We start from the raw sequence: 22947 nt of genomic DNA, 5'->3' as shown, positions 1-22947 counted from the left end.
AGTAAAAGAAGCAGCAAAAAACAACAACAACAAACTTACATTGCTTTTTAAAACAATGATAAACAATACAAAAATCGTTTAGTTGACCTTAAAGGTACATTGTGTAACTTATTTGCTGGTGTGTCTGTCACGTGCAGGTGCAACACTTGTAGTTGAATAAATGCAAGACAGATTAGTTTAATACCATACTGTGGACAAATTAAACCAAAGCATTAACATCCACATGGAAACAAACGGTTGTGGGCTCCATCTAGAAAAGTTACACAATGCACCTTTGAGTAACCCTGCTATAAACTTAAATAGGTTATGCTATAATAAACGTATATAAAGTTGGTGTTTCTTACGTGTACTGTTTGAGCTCGTTGCGTTGGGCGTCAGGCATTCTGAGTTTACTCACAATGATCCGCAAACATTTTTGGTGTTAAATCCTTGTGAAGTTAACAACCTAACACTAACAACTTTTTGATGACCAAAATCTGTGACAAGCTTCTAGAGTCGCCTCAAAAGGTTTTTAGACTCCCTTTTAATGTTTTACACTTTTATTATAATGCTTGCCTGGAAAAATCCAGACTCTGGCCGAACCGCCCGAAGGGCTATGGACATAGAAATGGATCCCCACCTACCTCCAGCGGCTCACGCACACCACTTGAAGCAATGTGGGTGAAGTGCCTTGCCTAAGGACACAATAACAGTTTATGCGATTTGCGCCCCAGTGTTGCACCTGATATTCCCATTGGTCTCTCTCCCAAGTCCTAACCAGGCCCGGCCTTGTTTAGCTTCTGAGATCTGACGGAATCGGGCTTTGACAAAAGTATAGCCTCCATGTGTCTTATTATTTATTTGATGTGTTATGTCTCAACATGCTCTTTCAGAATATCTTTAAGAACATAATAGATAATTGAATTGTGATGTGCAGTGTATAGACGGTAGCCTTGCAAATGTATTTCCGTTTTATGCTATTATTTTGAAATCCGCACCGGAAGTACAGTCCCAGTCCAGTGCGCTTGACTTGATGGATGCCGTGGAGCTCGCGCCTGGGAGACACCTTGAGCCAGGCACGACTCACGTGTGGAGCTAAATATGCAGCAGAGATGAAACGGAAAGGAGCGCGAGTCTGACCGCGGAACTCAAGCACCTGGAGCTCCGAGGAGAGGCGACATGAAGAAACACCAGAGCCCCAGCAAACTGCCACCGCGGCCGTGCTCTCCCGCCGTGCTCCCCGCGCACAGCGGAGAGATCACCGTTCAACAACTCAACGAGCTGGTGTCGGATGGTAGCGGCTTCTACCAACTCCCCACGCAGCACTTCAACGAAGTCTACCCACGGATTTACATCGGAAACGCGTAAGTCGTGCGTCATTTTATCTGTGCATCTCAGTGACAGGTGAAACAGGTCTACAGCTCCAGACAATGACAACAGTGGCGCATGTCGCACGGATCACGCACAGATCACGCGCACAGGGCGGGAGACTCACGAGCGACAGCCTGTTGTCACCCACAGAGCGAAGCCCAGTGCATGCTCCGAGCTGTGGGAGACTCTGTATCCTTTCTGCCCAGTGTTTATGTGCTGCCATTGTCGACTCAGGTGATGTGTCAGGTCTGGAGACATAACTGATACAATGCACCTAAAATTACAAGAAACGTGCAGAGGAAAATGCGATGTAGACTCTATTCATGAAGTCCAACATAATGAAGCCATCAATGAAGCTAGCACTTTCCTCTTGTGAATTATCGACACTATCATGGTGAATAGACCGTGCTGTAGATGTGATTAAACCATTTCCATCTGTGAACTCTCTTCTTTCAGTAGGCCCATGTTATTCGTAAACCTAACATCTCTTAACATTTCTGGCCCTCAATCTTTAATCCATGGGTCTAGTGTGAGCAGCAGTGGTTATAGTGTAGTAGCCTTGAGTTCAAGTAATGGTCACATGCACGGTCCCTCCTGCAGGGCACACTCATACATCATGGTGTTGTATATTAACCATAGTAGGGCTACAGACATAAATCTACTGGTTGGTTGATGGTGAACTATTGGCTCTGTAATGAACATGCTGACTCTTCAGGAATTTACAGCATCATATTCCTGTTAGGCCAGTTCCCAGGACACACTGAAAACAAGGTTTGGCAAATTTAATCTCCAATAGCAATACAGAGAAATAGGCCTACAAGGTAAAGGATAGAAGTAATCAGTTTTTTTATTCTGCAATTGTGGTTAGAGCTACACTGTTTTACAATAGCACTATTCAATTGCTTTTTTTTTTTTTTTTTTACTTTTCTTGACACAGAAATTTTACCAGTAATTAAATTAACAAAAACATATATTTCTTATTAACTATAAATCTCAAAAATCATAACCAAAGGGTGTTATGATGTCTTTTTTGGTACTAGTCTTGATTCATAATGTTAATTTGGTTTGGTGTTGTAGTAGTCCTGGCTTAGTCCAGGTTTAGTCCAGGTTTACTTTCAGGTTTAGACCGAATGCATGTGTGATTGCACCCTAAATATTGCTTTTTAAATTTGAAGATATTTGGAATTCATTTCCAAAAAATAAATCTCCATCTCAGTGTTATATCAATTTTATTATGTAGCCTTTTTGTAGTAGCTGTAGTACAATCATTTTGCTAAATATTGTGCAGTCCACTTGTGGTAAATGGTCTGTTGAAGGAGCTATTTCACATTTGTATTCAGAATTGGAAGTTTTTCTCAACTGTCTGATGGCCTGGATGAACTTGGCTTGTCTCTGGTACATCTTTTGGCACTGGTGCCTGCTGCAGAGAGGGAGGAGGGGGGAGGTCAGAGCCGTATACAACCACTTTACTGTATCTCTGAGAGTGACAACATCAATGTGGATGTGCCAATCTGGCTGGTCTGAGACAGACTTGAGTGCTTTATCATTACTGGTCACTAGAATTGTCCAAATAATAGATATAGATATCCATTTACTAATTAGACACTGACAGATGTGACTGATATTTTCACTTTTTATCATATCAGCTATCAGCTTTAAAGGTCCAGTAATATCCATAACTGACTCCTGTGAGCTTTCAGGCATTTTATAATGCTGTTATGTCATCAAAAACACACCTGGAGTTGTGTTTTGTTTCATTCACGCACGTTTGAATAAATCTTTATTATTAGTCTGTCTACATCTCCAAAGCTCAAAAAGCTCCTTTCCACCTTATGATGTCATGTAGTTGTAGTTGCCAACAGCTACTTTTTACCATTTGTTTAGAAAAGAACGGCAATTCCAGGGCTGAAATGATTCTAGTGAAAGTGTATGGAGATTAAATCACACTGGAGCACTTGTATTACCACATGACATCACAACCTAGAGCGTTTTTCTGAAGAGATAACAGCTCAGCCTAAATATGCAGGATTTGTGTATTAAACATGTGTGAACAAAACAAAACACAACTCCAGACATGTTTGTGATGAGGAAACAACTTTATAACACAGATCAGAAATCTCTTGCAAAGGCTGCTATTTTGTCTGCTAACCAGATGCCTAAAAACATGCATAATGCTTTATTTGAACACTTTAATGGGGAGAGGACACTGCACAAAATCAGTATCGGCATCGACCGTGAACAAAAACATAGAGCTCAATCTTTAATACTAATCAATACACATAGTATCAAAATTAGTTATTAATACTGAAAACTATCACATAAATAGCATAGAGGTAAAGGTTACATTTATACCATATTATATACAACTGTACAACAGCCTTATGTCATATCAATCATTATTTCCTAGGGATGTAACAATAACCGAAATATTGTGATATCGAATCGTCAAAGTTCTCACAATAATATCGTGGACCATCACAATATATCGAATTACAAGTCTCTCTGCTCAAATTAAGAGTTATGATGCAGCAATAGCTAAAAAAAAAAAAAAAACAGAGGGAACTACATAGACCATGATCCTTTGCTCCATTTCAGTGCAGACTACAAGAACAAATAACAGTTCTAAGCACTTTTAAGTCTTAGTTCTTTGGATTATGTCTTAAGAGGAAAAAGTAGCACAAAATATCACAATAAATATCGTACTGTGAGATGTATATCCTGAAAATATCGTACAGAGACATGTGGATATTGTTACATCCCTAATCATGAGTCTCCCCACCATATCGTGAGCTTTCCCAAGATATCGCAATAAATATCTTACTGTGAGGTTCTTACCGTGACGATATCATATCGTGACACTTGGATATTGTTACACCCTTACTATTTCTTCTTTGCACTGTTTCTCCTTACTCACATCTGGTCTAAGTCTAAAATCAGACTAAGTAGGACGTCTCCTAGTCTTTAGAACGGTCTGGATCTATAGTAACATGGATCTTCTTGAGGCATTTTGAAATTAAATCAAGATGAGATGAGATGACACAGGGTGATGATAACACACAGACATATTTACGGATAATAAACTTTACAAATAAAATATGTTTTTTTTAATTAAAGTTACCTATGTCCAACTTGTGCCTTCACACCATTGCATAAGAGCTAGTCCAGGTTATCAAAATGGAGGCTAAATAATTAAATTAATAAACCAGAAGTTGTATTTAATGAGATTACCGCTGTCCCCATTGTAGTGAAGGTCTAATGAGATATTACAAATGGCTGAGGAGCAGAAGAGATCGATGGTGGACTAAAGCCTGTTCTCTGTCCACTGGGATGCTCTAAGTCTGTGCTGAGGCATCTTATTAGTCCAGCTCTGTGCTACTTCAAATGCACTATTGGTCAGCACTATTCTACAGCATCTACTAATGTGGGCTATAGTAGAGTAAGAATAACATATGAAATCATTCAGGCAGTCGGGTTATTTTAATCGTTTTGTTTTCCAGTTTTATGAAGGGGCTGTATCTTATTTTTTATGTAGCCTAAAGTAAAATTTGTTTTGTCCTAGTACACATGTCTAGGACTACTGTAAAACCAGACTTCAAACCAGGAAGTAACATTGGGAGCCTGTCTGTAAATATGTGTGTGTTATTATCATCTTGTTTCGCTAATAAATTTTTCGCTGTGAATAATTTGGTTGCAATCTGTTTAAAATGAGCTAGTTCTGATTTCATGTTCATAAGATGATTCAGTCAGATACAGTGCCTTTAAAAATGTATGTGACCATTAAATCTGATATATTAGTCCTGATTATGGTCAGTTATTTTCAATCTAAACTGATTGTACAATATTACAAAAAGCTTTACTTTTGATCAGTAGCCATTTCAATTCAGGAATAGCAAGTTCTAGCAACTTGCAGTATTCATAGGGCATGTTTATTCTTGTTTTAATTAATTAAAGTACACTATTTCTTGTCCCTTTAGGGAAATATGTCTTCACTGGTGCTGGGGTAACATGGCAGGAGCAGTTGGTCCCGACGTACTACACAGATCTTGAGCTGGAGGCTTGATTAGAACTAGTCTAACTTAGCTGGACGATTTGACTCATTGTGCATGTGTTGGATTTGGACTTGTATGTAATAATAACTATACTCTCTGCTTCAGACTTTTACTGTAAAGTCATCCTTAAAGGGCACATATGGTGCTATTTTCTGATCTTGATCTCGATCTTCATCTTGATCTTGTTCTTAATGTATGTGTATGTTCCATACACTTTACTATAATTGTTTGGCAATTCCAGAACTGAAATCATCCAATCTCTTACAGACTAATAAGAGTTACTCAAACGTGTGAATGAAACAAAACAAAACACAAATCCAGGTTTGTTTCTGATGGGATAGCAACCTTATAATCTGGCCTAAAGCTCACAAGAGTCAGTAATTTTTAATATAGGACCTTCACTGTTTTGGTCTGAGTTTGGGGAGTCCAGATTTAGCCCCATTAAAAACACTATCTTCTTTGGTCATGCCATCATGAAGCTGTGACTGCACAGCCTGTAATGTCTTTGTAAAGGTCCACACAGGAGCAGCTGGAGGTGTGGCTGTTTGTTTTAAGAGCCACTTGTTTCTTGCTCAGCTCATGTTAAATAATAGATGTTATGGGACTGCAGATCGCAGGGCGAGGACAGAGGCCAGGCCTATCCAGGTGAATACAACAAACGCACCATCGCACACAGATGAACTCAATGTACTTTTGCACGGGGAAAGTACTGTATAGTGGGCATATTTCAGAAGTAGTCTGACCACGGCATTATTAATTAAACAGCTTTTATTATTAATGCCATTGCATACAATTAGAATAGAGACTTGAGGTCTTAGTGTAGCCTCGTGTACACTCGTGCTTCTGATGTTAAAGGTTCATTATGTAAGCTCTCTGCTTCTCCATGAAGATGTTTTGTCTAGAATGTTCCACAGTATGGCAATAAACATACACTATGTATTTGCTAAGTGCTGGCCTTGTCACAATAATTAATATATTGATTTATCCTTCAATAAATCAAAGCTGGATCAGTATATTTTGGGTCTTAGTATTTACTGTGTACACACATGGAATTGTGGAGATCTGGGGTATTTTTGTTGTAATACAATGAGATTTGAGCTGTAGAGCTTCTATGGCTATTCATGCATTTATTCTGCTGTTTATTTGTTGCAGCTCATGTTTTTTGAATCATAGTGTCTGTTTAAAAATGGTTTACTGGGATTATCTTACTTTATTGTCATTGTGTCAGTGGTAAGGTAATTTCAGTATTATCGTTTATCTCAGTATCTCGTAGCAACATATCACGCTTCAAAATGTGTTATCGTGACAGGCTTACTAATTGCAACTGAATCACAATTTAGACTCCATTATGATAACGCATCTCTAGTACTGGCTCTCCTATAGCTCTTTATGCAGAGTGTACAGGGTTCAGCTCCACACAGGCCGAGTGCTTGAGTCTTATACATCATTCATGTGTTTCAGTCAGATGTGTGTGTGCTTAGTGCTCAGGCTAAATGTCCACAGAAGAGAGGAGACGGATGAAGAGCTGTATGCTGCCCTGTACATGACACAAGAACGCTCCTCTCTTCTCTCTGTTTCTCCCTCTCTCCTCTCTCTCATTATCTCTGTCTCTCCCGCCTTCTGTCCTCTCTCTCCCTGTCTTTCCTTTACCCACCCTTTCTCTTCACTCTCTCTCTCCCTACCTCCCTCACTCCTTCTCTCCTTCTCTCTCTCCCTCTCTCTCACAAGGCAGTGTTGTTTTATTGGATGGTACAGCGGCGCCTCTTGGGATTGGTACAGGTCACCGTCCTCGCCTCAGTTATTGATAGAGCCAGATATAGACACGCACAGCAGCCTTGGGTTTCACAGAATGTGCCTCTTTGAGTTGTATCAAAAGGATCACTACAAGCTTTAATAGACACATACATTTTTATTTGTAATGTATGGAGCAGAATATAAATACTATTAAACAAGAATAATTACACAAAAATAATCACATTTTCATCACTTCCAGAGGCTCAAATTAGTTTTATATTTATAATTCAATGTTTATTCATTCACTCTGTATGAATTTTGATAAGTTACTTCTGAAGCCACAGCTGCCTTGGGGTAGACTGACAGAAGCGTGGCTGCCAATCTGAGCCAACAGCTCCTCCAAACACCATCACTCTCATTCATTACACAGGCAAGTTGTTGGGTGAAGTGTCTTGCTCAGGGACACAATGGCAGTATGCACCAGTTAGACTAAGGGCTCGGCAGTTAATGATATTGTAATGCAATAGAGATCTAATTGTTTGTAGATTATAACAGGTTTTGGTTTGGAGTGTTGTTTGTTTGTTTGTTGAAGACTTAATGGTTCTAGAGGTACAAATACAAAGTCTGCCTTGTTTTTATGAATCTTGTTATTAAATTGAGACAGATACAAATTGCACAAGAATCATTTGGATAACAAATTTTTTTCCATATCTCCCAGCTCTCCCCTCTGAAATATGTCTCTTGGTTATAACACTGTTGTCATTGTTTCATAAATTATTTATTTTCCTCCGTGTTGTTGTGATCCCATTGGTTAATCATTTTTATAAAATACATTGACTATTAATTTAAAGATTTTTCTACTATATTTACTGCTAGTATAAATTCAGATGTGCTAATTAGTAACACTGAACGCCCCATGAAGCATTAGTTCTTGAAACAGGAGATGTGGTCGATATCTGGACCTCTCTCTGTCTCTGCTTGGACAGTATCACTGTCCCATGGCCCAGGGCCAGGCTCTGTCCTCTGCTTTGTTACCCTGGATCTTTACGGCCTGATTGGCTTCTGGAAGAACCTCATAAAGTCACAAAATTGTGCTTTCTTTATTGGTTATGAGCAAAATATTTACTCCTGTATAAAGCTGCTGCATATAACAGTCATCAAGTTAACAATACATTTTTTGGTTATATTAGTGAAACGACTGAAAAGTGAAGGACAGATCGTTCATTGTAACACAAAATCTTCATCATGTGCTGTGGTTACATGCTCACTCAAAATCGGATTATTATCTGATTATTATCAGATAAAGGATAATTAAAATAAAATGTAAGAAGCAAAATCATCTGATTTCTTTCTGAGCCTCTGATCACTCACACAAAATTGTGCAGTTTGCATGTCCTTTAAGTTATTTCAAATGTCTAAAAACAGATAATAAGATGTTGGTGAGTTTTTAACCATAGCCACTGTAGCTACTAAACTTATATTTTAAAATAAAATTTGTTAGGTGTACAAAAAAAAAAAGATTAAGATTACTAATTTGTTTATCGAAAACATTTTGCTGTCACAAAAAGTCACTTCAGTGTGTGGTTCTTAAATGGTTGTCTTTGAAAACATTTCTTTAGCCAGAAACAGATTTTACAATTGTTCTTCTGTAACAAAAAACTCTTGTATTGAGTCCAGTCTCCCTGAGTGCTTTTGTACACAGCTCTAATACAGATGTTGCTAACACAGCTCTCACTCTAATGCATTGTAATGGGCTGTATATAGCTGCCATAAAGGCTACTGGCTACAACAACATAATACTCAGACAACTAGCCTGTGCTGACAAAGATCTATATTAGTTTCACTTTTGTAGTACTTTGAAAATCTTGTCTACTTTTCACCATTGTAAGCAGAAATACTTTAAAAAGGAGGTTACTTGTTGCCCTCCACTGCTCCACTGATAACACTGAACTTGTATTTTTGTCCTTTTAGCTTTGTGGCCCAGAACACGATGCGCCTGCAGAAGTTGGGAGTGACTCATGTGCTGAACGTGGCGGAGGGGACTTCGTTTATGCACGTGAATACCAGCGCTGAGTTCTACGCGGGGACAGGAATCACATACCACGGGATCTCGGCCAACGACACCGAGCAGTTCAACCTCAGTGCCTACTTCGAGGAGGGGGCGGAGTTCATCGACAAGGCACTAGCGCACAATAACAGCAAAGGTTTGGCAAATATACAAGACACATTGAGTTAGACTGGTGTTTTGTGTTTTGAATTGATGTCATAGCAGTGATGGTTAAGAAAAAAATTTAAATTGGCACACAAAACGTGTGCTTGTTTAGACCAAAACAAACATCCAGTAGCGAAAAATGTGTAGCTTTGGAGTATAAGTCGCACCAGCCAAAAAATGCGTAATGAAGAAGAAAAAACATATATAAGTCACACCGGACTTTAAGTCGCACTTTTTGGGGGAAATTTATTTTATAAAATCAGAGACCAGGAACCAACGTTTCATTTTGAAAGGCAAGTTCTAGTAATAACAACAGAACAGAGAACAACAGACTGTTAACGTCACATATGAACAGTTCTTCAGATTAAACTATAACATAAACAACGAAAAAACGAAAAAGTTTACTAAACTCTCCATCTCACTCTAAATCACTAAATCAATTGAATTCTTCATCCTCAGTGTCACTTCTGAGCAACTCCGCGACCTCTCGAGGTAAACAGAGCTTCCTCTTCTGTGTAGCTGTCGTCAGACTCAGCATCAGTTCCAGTTAGAATTATTCCGTCCTTTCTGAATCCCGACAGAATGGTTTCAGTGGCACTGAAGTCCAGGCTTTGTCGATCCATCCAATGACTTCCAGGAAAGTTGCATGGTGCACCCTCCCAGTGACTGTGAAGCTGTGTTCTCCATACCCGCTTTCCGCCAGTCCCTCAAAAGTTTTTCGCTCACTCCAAACTTTCTTTCTGGATATTTCACTACTTGCAGGAGGACAGAGACTTTTTCTGCAGGAGACATGCGCAGTAGAGGGCAAAGTGACAGTGGTACAGGAGTAATAGGAGCAGCAGATACTGACACACAGGTCTAGAGCCTCTCACAGCAGTGTCAGTGTGAAAATTTTAATATAGAAGTTGCACTGGAGGACCACCCAAACCATGAAAAAAAGTGCGACTTATAGGTAAATTTCAACAAAATATTTGATTACAAAAATTACAGTCTTGTCAAATATTTGTATTTCTCAGTTATAGATTTTCCCGTTGTGTAATTTACAGACCTAATGCACAGATTACCAAATAAAAACACCACACAAATTATTCAGGTGCACATTTTTCAAAGGCACAGGTCCATCAATTTGGAAATTACACACACAAAAAGTAAATATAACATGTATATCTTATTACATTTAGGATATTATTATTATTTTTCTTTTATAAAAGCATGCAAGCTGTGGGCCCTGAAGCAACACTGCAATTAACAACCAACTCTCTCTTCTGTTGTCCCACACATGACGTGTCTCAGTCAGTGTCTTAACAGTCTCTGAGGTGAAGATGGAGCATTAGCCTGAATGAGTCTCTGTCTAAATGTGACTCCCTCCTGAGTGCTGCTCCATATAACACAGCTCTTTGTCCTGGATGACAACAGGTCCTGCATACAGCCCTGTAGGAACTAAACCGGGATAAAAACAGGACCAAACTAAGCCTAGATCAGGACTAAACGTGGATGAAACCTTTAATGTATCCCAAATGTAACCCAGGTCTTAGATTTATTTTTAGACTTATTAGATTTGTTCTCAGAATTTTCTATTGATGGCAAAAGCAAAATGAAAACTGTTATCCAACTAATTCATCTGTTCAAATAATTGTGAATTCATAAATAAATAAAAAACTGACATTAAAAATCTATAACACAAGCAGTTAACACAAGTATAATGCCATCTTATTTTTGAAACACGATAAGTTTAATGTCATAGTACGGAACATTTCAGGCAAACTAGCAGGTGGTGGACCCTCCCCTGAAAATTTTGTAAGTAAATCATTAAAATCTCAAACATGATAGTAGAGCTGCACAGTTTTAGGAAAAAAATCTAGTTGCGATTTTTCTAACTCGTTTTTCATGTTCTTATTTGGAAAAAGACTGAAATCCAATCCACTAAACTATTACAAGAATCCCACACATTTTAGTTTCATGTTTGGATATTCTGTATTGCCAGCATTTTATTATTGCAATGTATGTGCAGCCCTTTCAACAAAATTACTGAAAACAAAAACAGACGGAATCTGACTGACTAAAATAATGTACAATATATGAGTCCAGTCCATGTACCTTGTTTCCCTTTATAGTGAAAGCATCGGTCTTCTCTCACGAGCTGTGTTTAATTAGAGACTGAACCATGTTTTCCTGTATTGATTTACCATCAGCTCTGACAGAGGAGGCTCTTAACTCTCCGTCAGGTTTGGCAAATGTTCCTCACACCAAAGTCTTCCATTAGGACCAAAGAGGAAGACAGGTGTAAGATGAGGAGAGCAGTGAAGAATGTTTTTATTACCGAGTTAAATTATGTACTCCTATATTTATCCTTTGAACAAATAATTGGTTTATTCTGTAAAACACATCTGTAACTCATCAATTTTCATCAGTATTTCTGAAATTTAAAAGAAGCAAAGTATTTCAAATGGGTGGAAGATACACATGTGTTTCATTAATTTAGATAATATGTAATATGCAAAATTAGATTATGACTATAGCAAGACCCACAAATTGAAGACAAATGGGAATTACATATAGGTAGACTTGTTCAGCATATAGGCCTATTATCACTATATAATATACACTACTATAATATATATTTTTTCTGTACTGAGTTGATACCAATGTAGGAAGATATCCCAAATATCCCTACTCAAATTTGCTCTGATGCAGTAGTCGGGGTCAGCCCTATGGTCCCTCATTTCTAAGATTTTTCTTGTTTGTAAGATTTTTCTCAAAATTAAACTCTAAGTCAAGTCATTTTTATTTTATACCACATTTAAAGGGATGATTCAGAGTCATTTCAACCTAGGATCCTTTGCACCATCTTTACATCTTTACATCTGTATTCAACTGCTGCTGGATTGCATTTGGTTGGGTGTAACGACCAAACTGTGAGAAATTGGGATCAAATCTGATGCAATTGGTGATAAAGGAAATGTGAGAACATAGAGCCCAATTTCAGGAAAGAAAAAAAAAGAATATAAGGCTGAGGGAACATAGGCACGCTGCCCAATAGTCAATTTCAAACACTTTTCTTTCAGTCTGTGTTTGAGTTGTTCATGGGTTCCAGCTTCCAGACATATGGAATATTTTGAGGACTTGTTCATGTTCAAAAGATATGTTTAAAATTCTTACTTATCATTACGGCAACAATCCAAATTTATTCCTCAATTTCCTAAGAAATTGCACCCATGGTGTGCAAAAATGTCAAAATATCGATATATTGTATAGTTTAATGATACAGTATTAATATCGTGGGCTGCTGTATCGATATATCGGCAAGAATATTGTTTGGTATATTTTACTTATTTTGTTACAGTGCTACAGTTTTGTTTGTTTTTTTGCTTGTTTAGTGGAAGGAAACTCGTTTATGTGACACATTTGACATTTTCACTGTTCCAGTGATTAAAATGTTTGTGTTTCATATTCACTTTGCACAAGAAGTGGTTTAACAAAGACTTTTAGTATCACAGCCATGATTTGACCATTATTTTTATAGAACTGTATCGAATCGATTTGAAATATTATATCGAACCAAAAGTGCACTGTATCGAGGTATGTATCCTATGAGCAATTTCTTAATGATACCCAGCCCTATTTATAAGCATGTTTCACAAGTTTCAAAGACACGAGCTAACAACATGCCAACAACAACTAACATGCTAACAGTGCACATCCTCTTTTGCGGAGAATAAAAACAACCTATAACTAGATGCTCACAGCACACAGCGGTCTCATTTTGATCACAAGACTTTCAGGAGAGAGGTGCCCAAAATCTCTCATCATTCTGAAACCTTTAGAAAGCTGAGTGACACTTTAAGCCTAAAATATTGTCTCTTTAACAAGACGCTACAGCAGAACAGCATAGATCAATGGAGAAGGGCTGATTAGATATTGGAGAGGTCAGTCATTGACAGAGCACTGGCTGTTCAGTGCTTTGGAAACTCAGGGCAGAGATGGATGCAGAGAGGAGGAGGAAAGCCATGAGAGGAGGGGGCACAGAGACGGGGTGGGGGGGGCACATAGGGGGATAGAGTTACAGCTTTTGTGCAGATGGGGCAGATCTGGACTGGCCCGTGGTCCTCATATGATCCTGATACGTGGACAAACTCTGTGTCTCTTGGGACGACAAAGTGATCGGTCACATTGGCAAGACAAGGGCGAGCTCCAAACAAACATACATTGTTGTTATGGCTGGTCAATATTTTTAAAAAACGATTGAATGTTATTACCTAATGTTGTATCCATATCACAATAAGACTTAAGTTTACATACAAAGGAGCCATTGTTAATACATGGAGTTAATATGTTTTATGATCTAAAGCCCTACATTGTAACTTTGTATTCAAAAATATACAAAAATAGAATAATTTGGGATGTTTTATTACACTGAAAAAGTATAAAACTGTGCGCAGGCTTGCATCTCCACAAACCTGGTGTGGAGGAGGGCTTCTACCTGCTTATCCCTAGATAAATGTTGTTGCTTTTGGCTGTAATATTTTAGCCAGGCTGGCTCCACCTAGTGCCTCCACTCAATTTCATTTCTCTCCAGCGAATAGGTCAGGAATCAGAATACACTAGACGGTTTGTAAAAAACCCGGAAGTGCGAGTTCGGGCACCAGCCAGTCAGTGAAAAGCCAGACATTCTGTGTTGGCAACGATTCCCGAGATCGAGGATTTAAAGCCGGAACAAAGAGAATGTTCAGTGAATTTTATCAAGGGGAAAAACCTTATTGTCCTCCTTCCTACAGGATTTGGGAAAAGCTTAATATACCAGTTAGCCTCGTTAGCGGTGCATTACATACGTCACGACCAAATAGCAGCGATTGGTTAAATAAAAAAAGTACCCGCCTACCGTGAAGCAAACGAATTCTGATGCTGTGAGGTCAGACGGTTTCTACAAAGTGAAACTGGCTGATGAATCAGGCTAGTAATATTCTACACTATGGCATGAAGCTTGTCTGTCTCTATGAAGAATGCTCCAAAGTTTGGAGGTTTTAACTTTCTATTTCCATGGAATCATGCAGTGCCACCTGTAGAAAGTTACACATTGTTGCTTTAAAATATTGAAAACATTTATAGTTAAACCTTTTAAATGCATTTTAATAGTCTTTTTTTTCTTATAGTTTCAATTGAACTGAACATACAACTATTGGTTATTGCATTATTCACTGTAATGACAATTTTTCTCTCTGATTCATAAATTGATGGATCTCATTTTCATTGTACATTATGCAATAAAATTATTATAGCCCAATCAGTAGCAACTTCACAAATATTCATAACCCAATTCTAATCTCTAGTTTATTAATGACAACACAAGTATATATAGCCTGTATTTCTTTTGTAGTTATAGCTCATATTTTGGAGGACACAGTGTGTTGGTGGATACAGAGGAACAGAAAATGATTGACTTTTTCCCATCTGCAGCAGAGGTCAGGGCCAAACATTTGCATGTCCTCCCCCTGCCGGCCGACACAAGTTGCTGCGTCGACAGAATCAAACCCGGCATATGTGCACTTTCCATTGTTTAAATTGTAGCTGCTTTTGTACATTGTTCTGTTCTCTGTCTGTCGTCTGTGCTAGTTTGTCAAGCCAAAACCTATAAAGGAAATGTTGCAAGAAGTATGACCATAGATCTATTATGATTTTTATTATGACAGAGTGCTAAAATAAATGTAGAAAAATCATATTCTTTCCTCAATTTTGATAGACCAGTATTATATTTTGCTGACAATATGCTTACCATAGTAATTTCAACAGGGGAGTGTATAGTCTTTTAAAGGTGCATTGTGTAACTTTTTTGGTGGAACGCCTACCATCTGCTTGTCTCCATGGAGCTGTTATTATTTTGCCAAAAATGTTCCGCTTTATTAGCCAGACTCACCTCGCAGCATTTGGCTTTGTTCGCTTGACGGTAAGCGGGTACCAATCGCTGCTGTTTGGTCGTGACATATGTAAGCACCAAATCCTGTAGAAAAAATACAATAACAAGACAATAATGTCTTTCCTCTTGATAAAATTCACCAGACATTCTCTTTGTTTTGGCTTTAAATCCTCGATCTCAGGAATAGTTAACACAGAAAGTATGGCTTCTTCTACTGCAGTGTTTTGTTTACTGTTGTGCTGTTCCACAAAAGGGACCCAGACAGACGCTTGAGTTTGACGTCATGGCTTCACAACTCTTCGCTGATTGGTCAGTGCGCGGTCTACAACTTCCGGGGTTCTTGCAAATTGTCTTGTGTGTTCCAATTTCTGACCTAGTCGCTGGAGAGAAATGAAATTGAGCAGAGACACTAGGTGGCGCCAGCCTGACTACCACTATATGGCATTAAACAGATTTTTTTCTTTCCTGGAGAAAAACAGGTGACACAACCAGGTAAAGTTATATTAGTTATAGCTCAGATCTGTGAAGAGGTGACCCTACTTGCAGTAACAATGCATGTTTTCAAGGTATTTTTGAGAAAAACTCCTGGAATTGAATAAATGCAAGGTGTTAAATGCCAGAGCGTGGAACATTCTAGGCGTGCAATAACATCTCCATCAGTAAAGTTACTGTGAACCTTTAATACATTAATTGATTGGCCTGCTGAACCCTTAACCAATATCCAGGACCTGATATCTGATGCTAGTATTTGCATCTCTACTCATATTCTGCTTAATACAGTATACCTAATCTACGTAACAGTTGACATATTGATAATAGTATTACTTTCATTGGTCAAGACACACAAACAAATTAGGTCAAATGAGTTTCAAATGTTTTGCGCTGCAGCATACCTGATTTCGACTAGTACATTTTAGGCAGTTTGCAGCAATCCAAACTTGTTCCTCACTTTCCTAACACATTCCTAGTATCTTATTTACTCACCTCGATGAGTTCATGAGCACATTTCACAAACAACACGCTAACAACAGTATTCCATGTTCAGAGAGAATTAAAACTATTAAAACACACAAATTAAAATCAGTCCGCTCATCGACATATTCAAAAATCAGGTATAGCCCCTTTAATTATTTAACATATATAAATTGCTTCTATTTCAGACCTTCTTTTGCAATGTTCTCTCTGTAGGAAAGGTCTACGTTCATTGCAGAGAAGGCTACAGCCGCTCCCCGACCATGGTGATCGCGTACCTGATGCTTCGCCACAAAATGGACGCCCGGCAGGCAGTGGCCACGGTCCGCCACAAGAGGGAGATCGGCCCCAACGACGGCTTCCTGCGCCAACTCTGCCAGCTCAATGAGAGACTGGTGAAGGAGGGATGGCTGAACGGAGAGGTGCCCAAAATCAAGACCAAATGACGAGCGCTGCAGTGAGACCTCCCATCATGCCTTGAGACTGGCCCCACCTCAAAACCAGCACTGACTCACATGGGGGTATTTTAAAGCAGTTCACATGATACACTCCTCCTACATAGCCACGCTGCTGTTTAAAGGAATATCTCTTAAACTCTCTCACTCTTTCTCTCTTTCTACTTTTCTAAACCACTGTCATGTTTCCACCAATCAATGTCCACAAGTGTTGATAATCATTTTATTTATAGATTTATTTTATTAATTTGTTTATTTGTAGTAGAGTATTAGCACAATCATTCCATAGTGTCCACTGCCGGAAAGTCGCTGACCTGTTGCCAGCAGTTCATATTTGAAGTCTCATAATGTTTGATAGTTAAACATACAGTAGATACATTCCACTTACTTTTTTGAGACCCTTATTCTTGTAATGAGTCCTCCACGCCCAAGGGGGCACTAGTCTTCAATGCACAACAAACTGTAAATGTTTTATATCTTAATCAGCACTTAGCCTGTCCCAGTTCTGTTTACTTGTCTCTTTGACTTCATGATGTCTTGATTAAGGAAAAAACAATTGTGATTCCAAGTAAAATACCTTGGTTGAACTGAGAAATGTATCTTACAATTATTCAGTTTCAGTAGATTTTAAGTAGGTTTTAAGGGACAGCAAAGGAATAAAGGAGACAAGGAAGTTAGGAAACAAAATTGGGACATGGCCTAGGTAGTAGTGATGGTAAATTGGAGAAAACACCTGCCTCAAAAACTCTTTAAGTAGTTGACATAATGAAACTGAACAGTGACCTCTGCTGTTCATATAGTAGGACTGCGCCTGATGGAAGTCCATTAAAAACCTAAAAACCGGGCGTTCTGCAGTGAAAATCAAAATCCTCTACTTCAAAAGAGTAAAACAGTGAGTATTCGACAAACATACTGTATAGTAAAAAGTAATAACCTGATATCTTTTAGCTGTCACATAATCTACAATATATGTTCAGCAATGACGCCTATTTACTACAAAATTATTCAGAATTGTTGTCTAAAGAATTCGTGTACTCCTGCTTCATGAATTTTGTCAAATCCTAAATCAAATTTAGGTTTGGGATTAAACTGGCTAGTCCGGTATGTGTCAGCCACGTGTAAACTGTTATTGCAACGATAGCCTCAAAATATGCAGTCTGTCACTGTATGTAGAATTATTTCCAAATAGTAAACATTTTTATTCTAATATGTAATTTTCATACGTCACTGAAGTGGGTTCTAACTTGATATTAATTCTCTCCTTTTTGTCAAATCTCCAAAACCTAAAAATGGTAAGATACAGTAAATATACTTTTTTGTTACCATTACTGTTGGTTACACAATTCTAGTGTTACTTTTAAATCGTAAAAAACTCTTACTTAACCTAACTCTTACGTAATTTTCCTACATTACTGAAGCGGGTTCCAACTTCTCCCATTTTAATGAAAATCCTAAAACTCAAACCAAATGTCAGTTTTGTCCGAATAACCCTAAGATAAACATGCCCTTATTACTACACATGAGTTTGGTGTTAGTAATAAATGTTATAAGCTGTTCTCCCATTGTCATAGAGTGGATCCACTGCCTGACACAGCCATTCGTGTCCACCATTTTAGTGTGCCATACCCTATAACCCCAAGCACACGAGTTCACAAGTTTGATTTTCTACAAAACATTGCAATATATGTCAATACTCCCCCATCTAAGTGTAATCACAGATAGTAGTGCTTACATATAGGCACCATATAATCATATAATCACTTCTTATATCAATGTATTTAACTGTAGTACATGTAGTGGTGAGATGTAGAATTGTGAATGCATATTTGAAAATGTTTTTTGACTAGGGACACTAGGGATGTCAAGACCAATTGATTAATTCATTGATTATCGTGACTTTTTATGTCACGAAATAACTGTAAGAACTTAATTGAATGTATTTTTCAAAAAAGTTAAAGATGCACTGTGTAGCATTTCTGGTGGCGGGTTTTCCTACATCACCTGCTTGTCTAAATGGAGGCACTGAGGCTACGTTTATATAATGAAGGTCTGAACAGAAGAAGAAAGTGGCGTCGCGTTTTCACTTTTTATTCCGCGTTTAGACGACCGTTTTCGGGAGGAAATCTGCGTGCATACGGTGATGCAAAAGTGTGTGGAATTCGATTGGTTATGCATGCCAGGTGTCTAGGTGGTGATGTATGTGCCGTAAACACGTACACAACGTGAGCAGATCTGACCAGAGTTTTGCATCTTGGGCAGTGTAGACGGAAACGCTACGGCGGAGCATATTCAACTTTTCCAGAGATTGGTTTCAGATTTTCACGTTTTTAAGCCCCAAAAACGCCGTCGCCATCTACACCAGGGGTGTCAAACTCAAATTCTCTGAGGGCAACTAAGTACTAAGTCATAGGGCAAACTAAATATATATTGAAAATTTCAACAACATCTGCATGTTTTCTCTTCTTTCGAGATATGTAATGTCAAACCTTGAATTCAGAATAAGCAGAATTTAAAATAATAACTAAATTTTTAATAATTAATGTCTCTATTGCCTATCTGTAGCCAGCGGGCAGCTCTAATACATATGTGACATGATCTCATGGGGCAAATATAATTATATCACAGGCCAAATTTTTGACATATCTAGTCTTAATTGAAGGCACTTCCAATAAAATATTTTGTCATTTTTACCTGCAAGCGTTCGTGTAAACAGGCCCTCATGTAGTTGGTCAATAGCTTGTCCTCTGATGCAAAGGTTGATGGTTTGAATCCCGCTCTTGACATAAATGCATTCTCTGCTAAATACAATATTGACGTATAAATGGGTGAGTGGTTTCTTGATGTGAAGCTCTTTGAACGCTTCAATGGTGGAAAAGCGTTATAAAAATTAGACTGTTAAATCAAAGTGGTAGATAAATTTAATGGCATATTGTAGAATATTTTTGGCAGCATGCATTTCCATGGAGACAAACAGGTGTTGGACCCTTCACCACCTCAGAAGTTACACAGTGAATGCATAGATATAAATATATATAGTCAAAATGTATGACACTAGAGTCATTTTAATTAGACAGGTTGACTGAAAGTACATTAAATTCTGCAGTTTTTTCTTACAATAATCTCTAAAAATGTAAACGGTGACATCCCTGGTGAAAGCGTAGGGCCTAAGCTTCATAACATAACCCAGCCCACCTTATATATCTGTATACATAATAGCATATACATGTATACTGTATATACATATTAAGTGTTGACATATATGAATGTATCCGCAATGTGTCTCTAATGTGTAGGTATGTAGTCCCTTCGTCTCCTATATGACATCACAGTGTACTCGACACCTTCAGTTCTGCATGTACAAGTACTACAAGTGTACATGCAAAGTACCATCATTTATGTGTAAGATATATAAATATATATACTACTGCGATTATGCAAACTCTGCTTATAACTGTGAGGGTTTGAATGCTTATCTGGGCACTGAGGCATGCGTCATGTTTTAGTGAGTAGACAGTGATTCATACAGGTACTTTTAGTTCATCATCTTCACATATTTACGGTTTAATGGCAATGATATTTACAAAAATCTTATATTGACAACATGCAAGTCTACACTTATAGATACGCATTTATTCATGTAGATAAATGACTGGTGGATAGTTTTAAATTGTGCCATTGTATTGACATTGGTGTTTTACTATATTGTCAATGGTAACAATTTAAAAAACACAAGGATATAAAGTGATATTTCTGCATTTTTGTGGTAAATTTAAAGTATTTTCACAAGAATTTACTAGTTTTAACACATTTAACCCTTGATATCAGGATAATTCAAACAATACCTAGATTTGGATCAGTATTTTTAATATAGTTTCTGCTAATTTGAAAACAATAATCGCACTACTATTACTGCTCCTGTTCATTATTATTGGCAGGTACCGTAATGTTTCTTATATGGGGCAATGACATTTTAGTAAAAAGGCCTGTCACGATAATTACTATTTGACTTATTGTTCAAAATATGTTATATGGAACAATAATTTTTAGGGGTCAGTATTTATTTTGGGTAACTTTTCTTAGTACTAGTAGGGGAACGTTTTGTGATTTTTTTGTACTACGAAAATATTTGAGCTGTAGAGGGTGAAATACAAAAATGATATGACTCATTTCTGATACAAAGTAAGTACTTAATTCTGCTGTTTATTTGTTGCAGTTTGTGTATCTAGCCATATTCTATATTTAGTATATTTTTGGGGATGATCCTGCTTTAGGTTCAGAATCATAAATTAGTTTCAATATTATCTTTTATCATCTATATTTTCTTCAGCGATATATTGTAGTTCAGAGTTTGTTATCGTGACAGGCCTAGCACATAGGACTCTCATCTCACTCATTTAAAAGCTGGAGAGGTGAGCAGCTCCAGGCTATTGTCAAGTATTATGTCACCTCATCACAAACCCCAAACCACACCACAATTATGATCTGGTCCTGATTCAAGTACAGATGGTGTAACTGGCCTTGTACAGTAACACTGATGTTGCTTCATGAGAAGCAGTACATAGTATGTGCAGTACAAGCATCAAAACTGCCCGTCCCACTATGACAAAAAAAGCAACAATTTGAAGTTTTGGTCATTTCCTTTGCATTGGTTTAGAATGAGGGTACGCTCCTAAAAGCATTTAACTGCCTGTACTCAGACACACTACAGCATATAGGGTTACAGTATATAGGCCATCACATTATAGGCCATTCAAATTAGTATTTTGGGGTAAATTTTGGAGTGTTTATAATGAGCACCCCTCAAAACAAAGATATTGAAGATGTCTGTTTCTACACATTCATACATTTACGTGTATCTTAACACTGCCACCTGCTGTTCAAACCTGATTTGCACAATTTCAGTTTAGTCTGCTTGTTTCTAAAAGTATGTAAAATACTGTCAATCAGAAGTGAAGCCTCAGAGTGTAAGGGAGTTGCCTGGTTTTGTACTGTGTTTCTATGTGAGTTGTATAAAGGCTATGTATTCTTGCAAATGGTCAAATGTGAAATGCCATTGATGTACAATGTTATGTACGTATATACTGAGTATGTAAACCACATTAAGCAATTGAATTGCTGATTTTACCATATATTCTGGGGTTATACTGTATACAGGATTGTTTCATAATATGAATGTACTGAACTTTGAATTGTAAATGGATCATTGTTTTTCAGTTACATTTTCTCTTGTTACTTGGATAATTTCCACGTGTAATCATGGTTATTTTTGTATAGAGAGAAACAGGTATTGATGGTGTGATAATGACCCACTTGTCCAATAGCATCTGGCTCAGTCCTGGTTTACTGTTTGTATTCAGGGTGGGTCAGTCCTAAAAGCAGTCAAACCTGGGTCTGCCAAAATAACTGCAAAAAAAAAAGCAAATTGGATAAATTGCTTTGTTACGTCAGGTGAAATTTGTCTTTCTACACTAAAATTGGTTAATAAATGACTTCCTGCGATTGCCATAAAACGAATACACCCTGATCGAGAATGACTAAAATGTTGCATCATGGAAACTCATCTGGATCTGAAGTGTCCCGAGGCTAATGCTGTTTAAATTAATAGAGAAGTCATTTACTAATAGATTTGGCAGAAGTCAGTGCTCTTTATTTAAACAAGAGGCTAAAGCAGAGTTTAGCACAACAAACACTGCCTCATAACCTGTTTAAGTTGGTGCCATTGTTTCCTTGTGTTGTGTTTTGTATAAATAATATGGTAAATTGCATAGCGTCCTCACAGAAGCCCACCTAAAGCCTTACTGCAAAGACGTATGTGTGTTTTTGAGTTCTCCACTTCACCCTGAGAGAGGGGACTGGGACATTGTTGAAGTGCACTTGATTTTAAACGGTTATTTTATATATTACCTTGGAAGAAGTCTTTTCTTTTTAATGTTTAACAATAAATGGCTGAGGTAATAACATCATTCTTGAGTGGATTTTTATTTTACTGTGTCAGCCATAGTTTGGGCAACCATATTAACAAGAAATGTATCCCAGATCATCCTGAGACCCGGCCCATTCATTTCTGTCCTTTATAGTGGACATTGAGTTAACCAGTCTTTCTTTTAATTGTTTTGAGATAGACTCTTAATGGGACCAGGTTCCTCTGCCTAAATGGGGCTGGGGGAATATAGGTACTATCATGTCCAGGATAAAAAAAATTAACTCAATAAGAGCTAGTTAGTGGCTGCAATATGATTAAAAATATAAATAAGAAATTAAAAG

At 37.8% G+C, this 22947-nt stretch overlaps 1 protein-coding gene across 1 annotated transcript; it reads left to right on the top strand.

Annotated features, from left to right (window-relative positions):
- The first annotated feature begins 1007 nt into the window (after positions 1 to 1007).
- Positions 1008 to 20278, top strand: dusp3a (dual specificity phosphatase 3a). The gene is made up of 3 exons (XM_020918391.2): positions 1008 to 1343; positions 9105 to 9337; positions 16445 to 20278. Exons 1-3 carry the CDS (start codon positions 1159 to 1161, stop codon positions 16672 to 16674), a joined length of 648 nt encoding a protein of 215 aa, XP_020774050.1. The 5' UTR covers positions 1008 to 1158; the 3' UTR covers positions 16675 to 20278.
- Positions 20279 to 22947: the final 2669 nt, after the last annotated feature.

Source organism: Boleophthalmus pectinirostris, unplaced genomic scaffold (assembly GCF_026225935.1).
Source record: "Boleophthalmus pectinirostris isolate CB_2022bp ecotype Guang Dong unplaced genomic scaffold, ASM2622593v1 HiC_scaffold_14, whole genome shotgun sequence".
Taxonomy (NCBI): Eukaryota; Metazoa; Chordata; class Actinopteri; order Gobiiformes; family Gobiidae; genus Boleophthalmus; species Boleophthalmus pectinirostris.
This window is presented reverse-complemented; position numbering and strand designations above follow the sequence as displayed.